The sequence below is a fragment of the Phyllobates terribilis genome, unplaced genomic scaffold (assembly GCF_046119375.1).
Source record: "Phyllobates terribilis strain yellow unplaced genomic scaffold, ASM4611937v1 Scaffold_5__5_contigs__length_657084704, whole genome shotgun sequence".
Classification (NCBI taxonomy): domain Eukaryota; kingdom Metazoa; phylum Chordata; class Amphibia; order Anura; family Dendrobatidae; genus Phyllobates; species Phyllobates terribilis.
Window position 1 is genome coordinate 41,420,247 of NW_027362765.1, and position 15,638 is coordinate 41,435,884.

The 15,638-nt window shown below is 41.1% G+C and overlaps 1 protein-coding gene and 1 long non-coding RNA gene across 2 annotated transcripts; one reads left to right on the forward strand and one right to left on the reverse strand.

The window, feature by feature from the left end:
- Positions 1-243: 243 nt before the first annotated feature.
- On the reverse strand, positions 244-3,513 carry LOC141270701 (uncharacterized). Its single transcript, XR_012321719.1, has 3 exons — positions 3,432-3,513; positions 2,295-2,447; positions 244-2,125 (listed from the first exon to the last, which is right to left on the reverse strand). It is a non-coding gene; the product is annotated as an uncharacterized lncRNA (long non-coding RNA).
- A 10-nt stretch (positions 3,514-3,523) lies between these two features.
- LOC141270674 (oocyte zinc finger protein XlCOF7.1-like) lies at positions 3,524-11,738 on the forward strand. Its single transcript, XM_073680771.1, has 7 exons — positions 3,524-3,584; positions 5,840-5,989; positions 6,119-6,298; positions 6,418-6,496; positions 6,580-6,677; positions 6,912-7,002; positions 10,729-11,738. The coding sequence occupies exons 2-7, from the start codon at positions 5,912-5,914 to the stop codon at positions 11,628-11,630; spliced, it is 1,428 nt and encodes a 475-aa protein (XP_073536872.1). The 5' UTR covers positions 3,524-3,584; positions 5,840-5,911; the 3' UTR covers positions 11,631-11,738.
- Positions 11,739-15,638: the final 3,900 nt, after the last annotated feature.

Genomic DNA, 15,638 nt, shown 5'->3' on the forward strand with positions numbered 1-15,638 from the left:
AGGATTAACCCTCCGTCACATACAATATCGGTTCTAACGAGTTCACATACAATGTGACTGTCAGGCGCAGGCTAGAAAAATACCTATAATATCTAATGTTTGCAATTTCAGTGCTCTAAAAGTGATCAGTGACCTTCATAGGGATGTAATAAAAGAGACTACACATAATCAGGTGCAAAAAAACCCCATTTACTTAACATAAAACTAATAACTCTGAAATACAAACATTTCAAAACTCCCGCCAAATAGTCCCCAGTACGACTCTGTCAAAAAACTCTACAAAGAAAATTTATGGAAACAAACTTAATTTTAAGGTACCTTAAGTACTATTAAACACATATTCAATCAGAATTAGATCCTGAAGTTTCCCCAGAAAAATTACACTTGCAGAGCAAAGAGCAAGAATTACACATCATTTTTGCATGTGTCAGGCAGATTGCATTATGACATTTGTGACATTCATAATTAGAAAGCCTTCTGATTCCGCTTTCCGTGGTGCAGGTGGTGCATCTCCTTCTTTTGGGAGGTGGTGCAGGTGGTGAATTTTCACTATCATCTTCTGGGCGGAATCTTTTGAGCTGAACTTGAAGGCGAGAGGGGATACCGATTGTTTTCATACTTCTCCTGCGTAGCTCTCCAAGCACTAGTTCATGGGCCAATTTTTTCAGATAGAATCGTCTACAGAGTGGTTCAAGCTTGTTTTCAAGGTAAATGACTTGTGAATTTATACCACCCAAATTCAACATAGCAAAAAATATGACCATTGGCCAGCGTTTGGTGTTTCTGCTGACGTTGAAAGTTGAGCACATCTGATCAGCTGTATCAACACCCCCTTTGGTTGCATTATAAAATATAATTATCTCCGTTTTTTTTTGCCTCAGTCCCAGGATCGATGGCATCTTCATCATGAAGTGTTGATAGAAGAAGTACAATTTTTTTTGCTTGTGGTAGATAGGAAACCAAAACCTTTCCATTATGGAATGCAAGCATACTGCTGTACTGTTGTCTCCCTTTCACACTTACAAACTGTGTAGGCAATTCTTTTTTATTTTTTCTTACAGTTCCGACATATGAAAGCTTCTGCATTTTCAGATAATCAGATCACAATTTGAAAACCAATTGTCAGCTGTTATATAGCGACCCGATCCAAATAAGGGCTCAGCCAGTCTTTTTACAACATCACTGGGTTTGTTGCTGACACAGTAAGGACCTTCTGGTTGTTTTCCTGCATAAACTTCCAGGTTGTAAGTGTAGGTCTTACTGGCATCAACAAGGGCATACATTTTTATTCCATATTTGTTAGGCTTTGATGGAATATATTGATGAAAGGCACATTTACCACGAAAACCAGGGAGCATTTCATCAATAGTGAGATTCTCCCCAGGGCAATAGCTTTTTTTACAGTTTTCAACAAATTTTTGGAATATATCACGAATTGGAGCAAGTCGGTCATGTGTTTTATGTTCGGTTCGGGTAGTTCTGTCATCAAACCGAAGGCAACGAATTAGAAGCTTGAATCTGTTTATGGACATAACAAGGCCAAATTTTTCAACTCCATCCCCATCTTTACTCCAAAGTTCCTCCAAACTTTGTCTATTTGCCCTATAAGCTCCTGCAAGGTATAATAATCCAAAAAAAGCACGCAGTTCTATTTCATCTGTGGCCTTGATGGTTCTGTTGCAGATGAAATTGTCCTTTATAATGTCTATATATTGGTTGGTATATGTGACAATAGAGTCCAGAATGTCATCTGTGAATAAACTATTCCTGCATTCAACTGCAGTTTTTGCCTTACTTGCAGTTTCTATAACTGCAGGAAGGTGAGTAATAATGTTTTGAGGTTCCCTACGTTTTTTCTGGAGTAGCTTCTTGTTCCATTGTTTTTTTTTTATCTTTTCCCATATAATAAGATTCTACATCTTCATCCTCATCACTGTCACCATCTTGCTCTGTTTCAGAATCCACTTCACATACTTCCACCTCATCATGAGAATCAATCTCACTTTCCTCTCCTAAATCCTCATTCAGTGTGGGGTCTGCATCATCTAACAGCATGTTTGTTACTTCCTCAACATCAAGGTTTTTTTATAAATTGTACATTTTCCTCTCCATTTCAGCAGATAATCTGAAGCAAGAGAAGGAATATGTGTTAGGGAACTACTGTATATGCCTGAGCAGCACACTTTCTTTTTAAATCTGCCTTATTTCTATGAAATATCCTCACACTTTGTGCTATACATTCATAAAACAAGCTAAATAAACAATTGTGATGAATAAAAACAAAAAATACCAACCTTATTGAGTGTGACGTGTTCACATACAATGAGCCTGAGAGATTAGCGCAGTTATATCTGTCCTCCTGAAGCTCTGCAATCCAACTGTGGTATGAGGTTTCACAGGGTACTAGAGACAGGAGACTACCTGGAGGGAGGGGATTTCCTCACAATCTGGTGAAGAAGGAGAAATGAAAGTAAAAGAGATGTGCCTGTCAGGCCTATTGTATGTGACGGAGGGTTAATACCGGAGTATTTGATCATGTCTGATGACCCAATTATTTTGCCCTGTGATGGTATACCGATGCTATTGGTCAGCGAACAAGTGTGAATATAATTTTGACACACAAGTAGTAGCACACTTTAAATGGAGTATAATCTTTTGCAGATTGCAAAAAAATCAGGATTAATACTGCAGTAATATTTGACCACCTGAGATGATGGACAAGTTTCTCTGCTTCCACAACACAGCAATGCTATTCAAATCAACCAAATCTGGCTGTATGCTGCTAACAAGCAAATGGAGAAGTAAAAATGGTGTATTATATTGCATTTCACAAAAATTAGCATGATTAAGAGCAAAAAGAATATTATCAGCCCTGGTATCTAGGGCTATTGATAGGAGTTCGAGCAGTGGAGAAAACGCGCAATGGACCCTATTCTGTACTATACCAGATCTCCACAAACTCATCCTAACTAATGCTATCAGCAGGATTAATATTCATCAGAATGAGCCTTTACAAGGATTGTTAGAGCAGATTAATAATAGCGGTGTGGAATCCCTGTTTAAAATAATCGCCAATTCTGTCCCTCGCTCAGCTCCAGCTCTCCCTACTCTGCCTGTTTGACCGGTAGACTGAGACGAGCATAGGGTCCCGGGTCTTATATAGACTCGATGACGCTATGCGACCTGCCAATCACTGTAATGCCACAACCAACATGGCTACGGCATTACAGTGACTGTCAGACAATCCCTGCATGGTAATTGGCTGCCTAATAAGCCCAAAACATGCGGGGCAGGGACAAGAGCTCCCGCCAGAACATTCAAAAATGTGGAAAATCACCGAACATCTCCAGCACTGTGATCCTCGGGCAAGTGACGAGTATTGGTGAGCATGCTCGCTCATCACTAGTCCTGACCCCCCACACAAACTTCACCTCATCCAGCACCATGACAACCAGCACAGCAGAGTCCTGCATCCACTGAGGCCCCTGATCATGTGACCCCTGACTCCTCCCCTCCTGTGATCTCATCACAGGTCCTGTGCGCACAGAACAGCCATATATGTGGTGGCGGCTCTGCAGGTGGAGGTATGTGGAGTCCCCCATTACTGGGGGCAGTAACCCTTCCATTCCCGGAGATAGTGCCCCCCTTCCCTCAGTTCTGCCATGTGTATATGTACAGTAATATAACGCTGGATGTGCTCATGTATACAGGGGACATTAACCCCTCTATTCCTGGAGATAGTGCCCCCTTCCCCCAGTTCTGCCATGTGTATATGTACAGTAATATAACGCTGGATGTGCTCATGTATACAGGGGACATTAACCCCTCCATTCCCGGAGATAGTGCCCCCTCCCCCCAGTTCTGCCATGTGTATATGTACAGTAATATAACGCTGGATGTGCTCATGTATACAAGGGACATTAACCCCTCCATTCCCGGAGATAGTGCCCCCTTCCCTCAGTTCTGCCATGTGTATATGTACAGTAATATAACGCTGGATGTGCTCATGTATACAGGGGACATTAACCCCTCCATTCCCGGAGATAGTGCCCCCTCCCCCCAGTTCTGCCATGTGTATATGTACAGTAATATAACGCTGGATGTGCTCATGTATACAGGGGACATTAACCTCTCCATTCCTGGAGATAGTGGCCCCTCCCCCCAGTTCTGTCATGTGTATATGTACAGTAATATAACGCTGGATGTGCTCATGTATACAGGGGACATTAACCCCTCCATTCCCAGAGATAGTGGCCCCTTCCCCTAGTTCTGCCATGTGTATATGTACAGTAATATAATGCTGGATGTGCTCATGTATACAGGGGACATTAACCCCTCCATTCCCGGAGATAGTGCCCCCTTCCCCCAGTTCTGCCATGTGTATATGTACAGTAATATAACGCTGGATGTGCTCATGTATACAGGGGGCATTAACCCCTCCATTCCCAGAGATAGTGTCCCGTCCCCCACTTCTGCCATGTGTATATGTACAGTAATATAACACTGGATGTGCTCATGTATACAGGGGGCATTAACCCCTCCATTCCTGGAGATAGTACCCCTTCCCCCAGTTCTGCCATGTGTATATGTACAGTAATATAACACTGGATGTGCTCATGTATACAGGGGGCATTAACCCCTCCATTCCTGGAAATAATGCCCCTTCCCCCATTTCTGCCATACAGGGGAGGTCACTCTGGTTTGGGGATAGATGACGCTTTCTCTCAGGGGTGTAGATTTGAAGGGAATGGAAAAGTCTGGTTTTTATATCAATAGAAATCAGGAGAAATGTTAAACCTGTAATTTCCCTAATTTTGTTTGTAATAGTTTAGAATAAAGTGATTCCCATGAAATGTCTGTGGCGTCGGTCCTGTAATGAGATACTGGAAGGAGATAGGCGGCTTTTCCTGCGTTGCTGGCAATGTCCCACAAAATGATGTGGAAAATCAATGAGGATAAAAACGATTATTTATTCCGTGGTGTGGATCTTTTTGTTTCGAGGTTATCCAACCTCTTCTTCAGCATACAACCACATCAGAATGGACCACATCAGAATGGTTGGATAACCTCGAAATGTGTAGATCCACACCACGGAATAAATAATCGTTTTTATCCTCATTGATTCTCCGTGTCCTTTTGTGGGACATTGCCAGCAGCGCAGGAAAAGCTGCCTATCTCCTTCCACTATTTCCTGGTCCATGACCCGCGGTTGCAGCAGCTGGTTCACGTGTTTTCATTGTTGCAGTTGCAACAAAACAAGGTGAGCGACCACCCCTTGTTTTATATCCTTTTATCACGGATAAAACCATATTTGCGCTATTTGCTCCCCAGCCTCATCGCAGTCCTGTAATGATGACACTTATACTGTGGAGCAGAATATGGGACAAAACACAAGAGACGTCACATTATAGGATCGGATTGTAGATTTTAAACCGTGATAGAAATTTATGGGGAAAGAGACGAGGCCTCAATAGACCCGCGATGTTCATGGACAGCTGTGGGAAAATGAAAGTTGCGCTGTGATTGGTTGCCCTGTCATATTGCAAGTTGCATTGTGATTAATTTTTCAATAAAACAAACTTACACTCCCTTCACGTACTAGCGTTGTCCTCTTGATGTTGGGTCTGTGTCTCCTGGCACTCACCTGACTGTCCTTTGACACCTGTATGCTTCATGTGCTGAGGTGAAGCCTTCACAGCTCAATTTGACGGAAGTATGAAGGCTGCTGCCAATCAGCTACACATTAAAACTCCTCACATGTTTCCCTTTATTATCTCCAGTAATTGTATTATTACATGGGCTCTTTATAATGTTACATCATCATCTTCTGCCTTTTCAGGTCCCTACAATATCGGATCCTCTCAGTGGAGATCTTCTATATAAGAAAATATTCTTGATTGACCCGTCAAGGATGGATAGAGACAGGGACAAGATGGCAAAGAGGATATTACACCTCACCCTAGAGATCCTCTTCCGGCTTACTGGAGAGGTGAGAGATTCTGATGACGTCACATTACATCATTCTTATCTATGGGAATAACAGATGGACAGAACTGGAGAGGTGAGGACTCTGGAAATGTCTGTAGTGGGATTTATTAATGTGTTTCTCCATAACCAGGATTACACAGTAGTGAAGAAGACCTCTAGTGAGTGCTGTCAGGCCCCTGTGTCTGAGGGATGGGGAAGACCCCTGAGACCAATCACAGGGCCTCCACCTCACCCCCTGATACATGAGGACATCAATGACCAGAAGATCCTAGAACTCATCTACAAGATGATTGAGCTGCTGACTGGGGAGGTGACACTGCTGGGACATTATACAGTAATGCTATGAAGGGATTGGGGAGATGATGGTATCATTGTATGTGTCAGGTTCCTATAAGATGTCAGGATGTCACTGTCTATTTCTCCATGGAGGAGTGGGAGTATTTAGAAGGATACAAAGATCTGTACAAGGACGTTATGATGGAGGTTCCCCAGTCCCTCACATCACCAGGTAATAGACAGGACTAAATACACACGGCCTATAATTATCTGTATGTAAAGAATGAAGCCAGTCCCTGTATGTTTTTTCTCCAGCTCAATCCAGTAAGAGGACAACACCAGAGAGATGTCCCCGTCCTCTTCTTCCACAGGACTGTAAACAAGAAAATCCCAATGTTCCTCAGGATCATCAGGTAGATGGACAGAAGCGGTCATGAGATCTCCCCTATGAAGTGTAGACGCCTGTGAAGGTCTTGTGCTCAGTCTTGTTTTGTCAACTAGTATTATATGTTTTATACTTGTGTAATGAGAACGGTGGAGATGGCACAGACAGGAGGAGAAGTCACATCTATGATCAGATGGAGATTAGATCTGATCATAGATGTGACTTCTCCATCTGTCTGTGACTTTTAAATTATTTGTTTCAGGGTAAAGATATCACCAATATTTATACTACAGAGACATATGTGATTGGCGATGATCAATATAAAGAGGAGATTCCTACATATGACTACCCAGGTGAGTAGTAACCACAAATGCAGAGAAGTCACAGATTCTTCTCATTCACCAGATGCTACAATTTTATGCTGTTGTCTCTGTTTTTTTGTTGTATATTTTCTTTTGTCCAGCCAAAATACCAATTAAATCTGGATATAATTACCACTGCTCTACTGTTCACTTTTGTTGACTACAAGATAACATGTGATCTTTATGAATTTCGGTGTGCTGAATCCAAAAATCACATGTTTCCTCCAGTCCCGTCCGATTTTTCCACATAAAACTGTTTACTAAGGAACTCTTACAGTAATAACGTAACATTATATACTGTAATAATTATAATATTTAGATATGCTGAATACGCAAAAAGAAATGCTGAATATGCAGTCGGGTTAACTAATAGGAAGGCTTCTTAATAAGCAGTTAATAACTAATGAAGTCGGAATTTTATAGCTGTGTAAGCAGTGTGAGAATCAACCGCAGCAGTCGTTCAAGTGGCTTACAAGTCACAGCAAATTTAACTCTGTTACAAAGTTTTTTTGTTGAATTTGTCATCCAACACTCCGAACAGTTCATGGACGGTACAGGAATGATCCTGATTATATTCTTACATTTATGGTTGTTTTACAACACCCAAACAAAGGAAAAATTTATGTGGCTTTGTGTGTAAAGCTTAACATGCTTATTTCGGGGTTAAACTCGGTGATCAGAAAAAACCTTGTGCACCACATAAAGTGTACAGGACGTGTTGAAAACCTAAGACAGTAGACTAAGGGTCAGAGAAAAAGTCTCAGCTTTGGAGTTCCAGTGGTGTGGCGAGAGCCTCAAAACCATATTGATGACTGCTACTTTTGCATGGTAAATATTACAGATGTAAAGACAAAATCTTCCATCCAGTACTCCAGTGTGCCAACACTTTCGGCCATGATCGTATGGGCCTCCAACTTTTTTAAGTAATATAATTGTGCACAGTTGGAAACCAGATTTTAACCCCTTCGCAACCCTAGGATTTTCCGTTTTTGCATTTTCGTTTTTTGCTCCCCTTGTTCCCAGAGCCATAGCGATTTTATTTTTGGTCAATATGGCCGTGTGAGGGCTTACTTTTTGCGGGACGAGTTGTACTTTTCAACGCCATTACTAGTTTTACCATATCATGTATGGGAAAACGGGAAAAAAATTCCAAGTGCGGTGAAATTGCAAAAAAGTGCAATACTACAGATGTTTTTTTTTTTTTTTTTTTTACCACGTTCACTGAATGCTAAAACTGACCTGCCATTATTATTCTCCAGGTCATTACGAGTTTGTAGACACCAAACATGTATAGGTTCTTTTTTATTTAAGTGGTGAAAAAAAATCCAAAGTTTGCTAAAAAAAAAAAAAAATGGCGCCATTTTCCAAGACCCGAAGAGTCTCCATTTTTCGGGATCTGGGGCCAGGTGAGGGCGTATTTTTGCGTCCCGAGCTGAAGTTTTTATTGATACCATTTTGGGGCAGATCCGATGTTTTAATCGCCCGTTATTGCATTTTATTGCAATGTTGCAGCGACCAAAAAACGTAATTCTGGCGTTTAGAATTTTTTTCTCATTACGCCGTTTACCGATCGGATTAATTCTTTTTTTATATTGATAGATCTGGTGATTCTGAACCCGGCGATACCAAATATGTGTATGTGTTTTGTTTTTTTTTATTATTATTTTATTTTGAATGGGGCGAAAGGGGGGTGATTTAAACTTTTTATATTTTTTTAATTTTTTAAATACCTTTTTTTTTTTCACTTTTTGCATGCTTCTATAGGAGACTAGAAGCAACACTTGTCTGATCACCTCTGTGTAGCAGAAATGGCCCCGTGCTATGAGCGCCGACCACTAGGTGGCGCTCATAGCGATCAGCTCATGGCAACCACTGGAGTCTGCTGCAGACCCAGGGTTGTCATGTTAACAGCCGCGGGTGGATCGCGATTCCACCCGCGGCTGTTGCGGGCACATGTCAGCTGTAAGAATCAGCTGATATGTGCCCGGTTCAGTGCGGGCTCAGCACCGGAGCCCTCACTGAACCGGGGGTTACAGCCTTGTGCCTACAAATACGGCACAGGCTGTAAAGGGGTTACATTTTTTTTCATATTATAACTGGATTATAAGGGTTTCGGAAAGTGAAGGCTTAAGGATATATTTTAATATGGTTTTAAATTTCATCATAACTATTAGGAAATGCCTTAATAACACAATTATTACCACTATATTATGTCCCACAGCTTTGATCAGGAGGCTGGTATGTCATCTGTTACAATAAATTCATTCAGCAGTAGTTAGTGGATTCATCTATTCCTCTGATTTTTTTGGAATTTGGGGAGATCGAAGTGTGTGGGTGGGCCAGTGATCAGTCATAACTTGCTCATCATTCGGCAAGTAATGCTTGCTTTAGTATTTTATCACATCCTCTGACAAAACCCTATTTTTGACTTTGGGAAAGTCACGGGTTTTAAAAAAATAGTATCCCAGTCTTACACATTCTCCAAGGTCATGACTTCTTCATCCATGATCATACTGCTCCTTCATTCTGCACAAAAGTACATGCAGCTGTCAAGGAATGATCTAGAAAAATACCACCTAATATTACTAACAGGCCCCTTTATAAGTCTCCTCTGAGTGTCTTACTACAAAATAGTGGAGGGGCACTGAAACATGAACCTATGAGAATGCTGGCCTCAGCGCAGTCAAGTCTAATATTATAAAATACTGGTCCTTGCTCTGTGGCGTCCGGTAAGAATGGGAACTGTTTTGTCACCAATGTCTTAGTGAATAATTGCATTTTGCTACATGACTTGCATTTTTTTAATAGACATGTTATACCAAATTGTGAAAAACATATAGCTCTGGCGCTTGGTTAATTAGATCGTATTTATGTCCATAAAAACACGACATGTTGCTATTAATCGATCAAAGAATATTAAATAAATTGCTCATTTAGCGCTGGTGGTGTCTGACATCTGGATATTTCAGGTCAGAAGTTGATGTCCTTAGCAAGGTCAATTTAGTATTGTAAATTAAGGAGAATGTTGGTATAGCGCCTTATAGGTGATACAGATTCATAAGGTATGATCTACTGTATGGCTTGAATACGATGGATAAACACCGCATGCGGCTATACGGTGATGTTTGAGTAACACTTGACGCTGTCCCTTTATTGTATTGCAGTACGCTGTATTGGCCGCTATATGTATGGACCCTGTGGGTCTAAGTCACTAGCCTTTGAGTGATGATGATAGGGGTGATATTCCTTTCCTTTGTTGGGCTGTTAGGATGTAGTGCTCCACGCTAATCCGTTGCTCAGGCTTTGCCCCGGCCGACGGCACTCATCTGAGATAGGGACAGACTGGGTAGTCTGTCAGGTAGTCCGGATGATGAGGTTGTACCTTGATTCTCCTGCTGAGTCTGGTTCGTGATGTCACACTGGTCAGAACTAGGAACATGTGGTGTTTATCCATCGTATTCCAGCCATACATTATATCATACCTTATGAATCTGTATCACCTATAAGGTGCTATACCACCATTCTCCTTAATTTACAATACTAAACTAACCTTGCTAAGGACATCAACTTTTGACCTGAAATATGCAGATGTCAGACACCACTAGCGCTAAATGAGCAATTTATTTCATATTCTTTGATGTTATACTAAATTGTATACAGAAATATTATGTTTAAGGTAATATTATTGAAAAAGTAATAAGGTTTTATTCTTGGCAGATGATTTCACTGAGCCATTAGAAGGACATCTGACCTCTTCAGATTTGAACACAGATGATCTTTTTGCCAAACAAGATGCATATGAAGAAAATTGCATTATCCCAGTTATATCCTCATCCCTTCACAGCAAAGATTATTTTACTCCGTTCCTTTCTTCTGATTTACCACAAATTATTAAGAAAAATATAAGTCACAGAAAGGATATTAAAAAACAAAAAGCCAGTTCAGGAAAAAATACATTTTCATGTTCTGAATGTGAAAAATGTTTTAACCTGAAGTCAGATTTTGTCAGACATCAAAGAAGTCACTCTGGGGAGAAGCCATTTTCATGTTCAGAGTGTGGGAAATATTTTAATCTAAAATCAACTCTCGTTACACATCAGAGAACTCACACAGGGGAGAAACCATATTCATGTCCAGAATGTGGGAAATGTTTTGCAGTGAAATCAAATTGTGTTATACATCAGAGAAGTCACACAAGGGAGAAGACATTTGCATGTTTAGAATGTGGGAAATGTTTTAAGCAGAAATCATATCTTGTTATACATCAGAGAAGTCACACAGGGGAGAAACCATTTTCATATTCACAACGTGGGAATTGTTTTAAGCAGAAATCAGATCTTGATGCCCATGAGCGAATTCATACAGAGGAGAAGCAATATTCATGTTCAGAATGTGGGCAGTCTTGTAGAAGTAAATCACATCTTGTTATACATCAGAGAATTCACACAGGCGAGAAGCCATATTCATGTTCAGAATGTGGGAAATGTTTTACAGTGAAATCAAGCCTTGTTACACATCAAAGAATTCATACAGGGGTAAAGCCATATTTATGTTTAAAATGTGGGAAATGTTTTACACGGAAAACACATTGTCTTAGACATCAAAACAGTCACATATGATAAAAATCAGGGTCTGAATGTGGGAAAAGTTTTGCTCTCAAAACAACTCTTATAAAGCATCAACATGCTCATACTATGGAGAAGCATTTTCATACCAATGATTTGGGAATTGTTTTACTTGAAAATTAAAATTTGTTAATCAGAAATTATGTCTTGTTGTTCGACTGGTCAGTCTTGTATGTCCTTATACTCCATATTGTATGCTTTCCGCTAACTATATTGTATTTTATATTTTATTAACATAGAGTTTTTCATGGCACAATGCCCAAACTTAACTTCTGAGAAAGTGCTGAGATTCAAGGCCATATTCACAATGAGAATTAGGCTAGGGCTACAAGGATACAAGTTGCAAGCAACACACTTGCCACAGACTTCAATGCAAGTTACATGCAAAATGCAACTCTCAAGCGACTTGTCTGCAATATGGAGGTTTTATTTACAGCAAAACCACAGCTTTAAGGCAATAGGCAAGTAGTTAAGTTGCACTTATGTAGGACTAGTCTTAATTAACTTCGTCTACAGGCATGCTTGCATGAAATTGTCTGAATAGCTAAAATAAATTCACCAATTAACCCCTTAAATACCGGGGACGTATTAGTACGCACATTTGCGTACTGCCCGTTCAGTGAGGGCTGCTGCGCTGAGCCCTCACTGAACGGAGCACATGTCAGCTGATTCTTACAGCTGACATGTGCCCGCAACAGCCGCGGGTGGAATCGCGATCCACCCGCAGCTGTTAACATGTTAAATGCCGCTGTCAATCTCTGACAGCAGCATTTAACGAGCGCTTCCGGGTAGCGCGTCATAAGCCCCGCCCACCGGCGACCCCGTCACGTGATCGCGGGTCGCCGATGGGTGGGCATGACAACCCAGGGTCTGCAGCAGACGCCTGTGGTTGTCATGATCTTGTCGCTATGAGCGCCAGCTAGTGGTCGGCGCTCATAGCACAGGACCATTTCTGCTGCATGCAGGGGACCTGCTCGTCCCCTGTATGTAGCAGAGGCGATCGGATAGTTGCTGCTTCTAGTCTCCTATGGAGATTATAGAAGCATGCAAAAAGTAAAAAAAAAAAGTTTTTAAAAATATAAAAAAAATATAAAAGTTTAAATCACCCCCCTTTTGCCCCATTCAAAATAAAATAATAAAAAATAAACCCCACATACACATATTTGGTATCGCCGCGTTCAGAATCACCCTATCTATCAATATAAAAAAAGAATTAATCCGATTGGTAAACGGCGTAACGAGAAAAAAATTCTAAACACCAGAATTACATTTTTTGGTCGCCGCAAAATTGCAATAAAATGCAATAACGGGCGATCAAAACATCGGATCTACCCCAAATGTTATCAATAAAAATGTCAGCCCGGTGCGCAAAAAATAAGCCATCAACCAGCCCCAGATCACGAAAAATGGAGACGCTATGGGTCTTAGAAAATGGCGCTATTTTTTTATTTTTTTTTTTACCAAATTTTGGAATTTTTTTTCACCACTTAAATAACATGCACAGAATTTGACACAAATGGGTTTGAATGGCTACTAAAGGTAACATCCTCACCTGTGACCTGTTTGCTTGTAATCAGTGTGTGTGCATAAAAGCTGAGTGAGTTTCTGGGATCCAGACAGACTCTTGCATCTTTCATCCAGCTACTGACGTTTCTGGATTGTGAGCCATGGGGAAAGCAAAAGAATTGTCGACGGATCTATGGGAAAAGGTAGTTGAACTGTATAACACAGGAAAGGGATACAAAAAAATATCCAAGGAATTGATAATGCCAGTCAGCAGCGTTTAAACTGTGATTAACAAATGGAAAATCAGGATCTCTATAAAAACCAAACCACGGTCAGATAGACCAAACAAAAATTTCGGCCACAACTGCCAGGAAAATTGTTTGGGATACAAAGAAAAACCCACAAAACATCAGCTGAAATTCAGGACTCTCTGAAAACTAGTGGTGTGGCTGTTGCAAGATGCACAATAAGGAGGCACTTGAAGAAAAATGGGCTGCATGGTCGAGTCACCAGAAGAAAGCCATTACTGCGCAAATGCCACAAAGTATCTCACCTACAATACGTCAAACAGCACAGAAACAAGCCTCAAAACTTCTGGTACAAGGTAATTTGGAGTGATGAGACCAAAATGTAACTTTTTGGTCACAACCATAAACGTAACATTTGGAGAGAGGTCAACAAGGCCTATTATGAAAGGAACACCATTCCCACAATAAAGCACGGAGGTGGATCGCTGATGTTTTGGGGATGTGTGAGCTACAAAGGCACAGGAAACTTGGTAAAAGTTGAAGGAAAGATGAATGCAGCACGTTATCAGCAAATACTGGAGGCAAATTTGCACTCATCAGCCCGGAAGCTGCGCATGGGACGTACTTGGACGTTCCAAGATGACAACGATCCAAAACAAGGCCAAGTCGACCTGTCATTGGCTACAGCAGAACAAAGTGAAGGTTCTGGAGTGGCCATCTCAGTCTCCTGACCTCAATATCATTAAGCCACTCTGGGGAGATCTCAAGAGCAGTTTAAGCTAGACAGCCCAGGAATTTACAGGAACTGGAGGCTTTTTGCCAAGAATAATGGACAGCTCTATCATCTGAGAAAATAAAGAACCTCATCCGCAATTACCACAAAAGACTTCAAGCTGTCATTGATTTAGAGGGGGCAATACACTGTATTAAGAACTGGGGTATGTGAGCTTTTGATCAGGGTCATTTGGATGTTTTTGGTTGTCATTAAGATTTAAAAAGAGAAAACACAGTATGTGTTGTATGTGCTCAATATTGAGTCATACAATTAATGTAAGGCTATGTGCCCACGATGCAGAAATGCTCTGGATTTTTTTTGAGTGTTTCTGCATCTCCCTGGCAGAAAAAACACATGCGGATTGTACATGCGGATTTTACATGTGTTTTTCCTGCCAGGGACATGCGGAAGTGAGGCGTTCTTCACATGCATTTCCACATGCGGGTTGACAAGCGCTTTCCAAATGATTTTAGCATCACTTGGAAAGTGCTTGACAACTTGGTCACACTATATAAATCCATGCAACCGGCATGGATTTATATAGTGTGACCGTAAAAGAATGGTAAAAAATAAATATATACTTACCTTCTGATGGCCTGCTGACGTCAGCGGTCGCGTGACCCGTCACATGACTAAATGACGTCACGGCAGGTCCTTTTCAGACCATCGCGAGCTGCCGGTAAGCCAGGACGCATCGGATAAAGACACCGGGGGCCATCAGAAGGTAAGTATAATATTTATTTTTTATTTTACTCTTTTTTTACAGGTTCTATGGTACCCGGGTCCGGAGGAGAGTCTCCTCTTCTCCAAACCCGGGTACCATCCACACATTGAAATGCATGGATTCTGCATGTACAGATGCAGTGATGCAGATTCCATGTTTTCCAATGCAAGTCAATGGTGGTGAAAGCGCCGCGCTTCTGCAAAATAATTGTTAGTGCAATGATAATCCGCAGCGGAAATTTCCGCAGCATGTGCATAGCACATGCGGATTATCATTGGGGAACATGGCAGACCTTCTACCAAGCGTTTTTTAAGCGTTTTTCTGCAGCGGAATTGCCGCTGCGGAAACGCTTAGAAAACGCGTATTGGGCACACAGCCTAAAAAAAAATATTATAATTAATATTGTGCCAAATTAATTTCACGTGAACTATCACATGATCTATCACAGGGGATCATGTGACATGTCACGTGATACATCAGGTGTGTGTGTGGGGGTGGGGGGGCCCGCGCCTTCTAAACTGCCCGGGGCCCTTGCTACTCTTAATCCACCCCTGTGTAGCAGTAAAAGGAAAACTCTTTTGATATCATTGAAACAAGAGCCAACTAAAAATTTTCATTTTCAGATTTGAATTCAGGAGGTCAAAATCATTGAGAAATGGCTAATAACTGAACCTGGCAACTTTTGAAATATGTACAGAACAGTGTAATTACCACGTAAAGATCTGGTGCCTTTTTTGAACATGGCTACG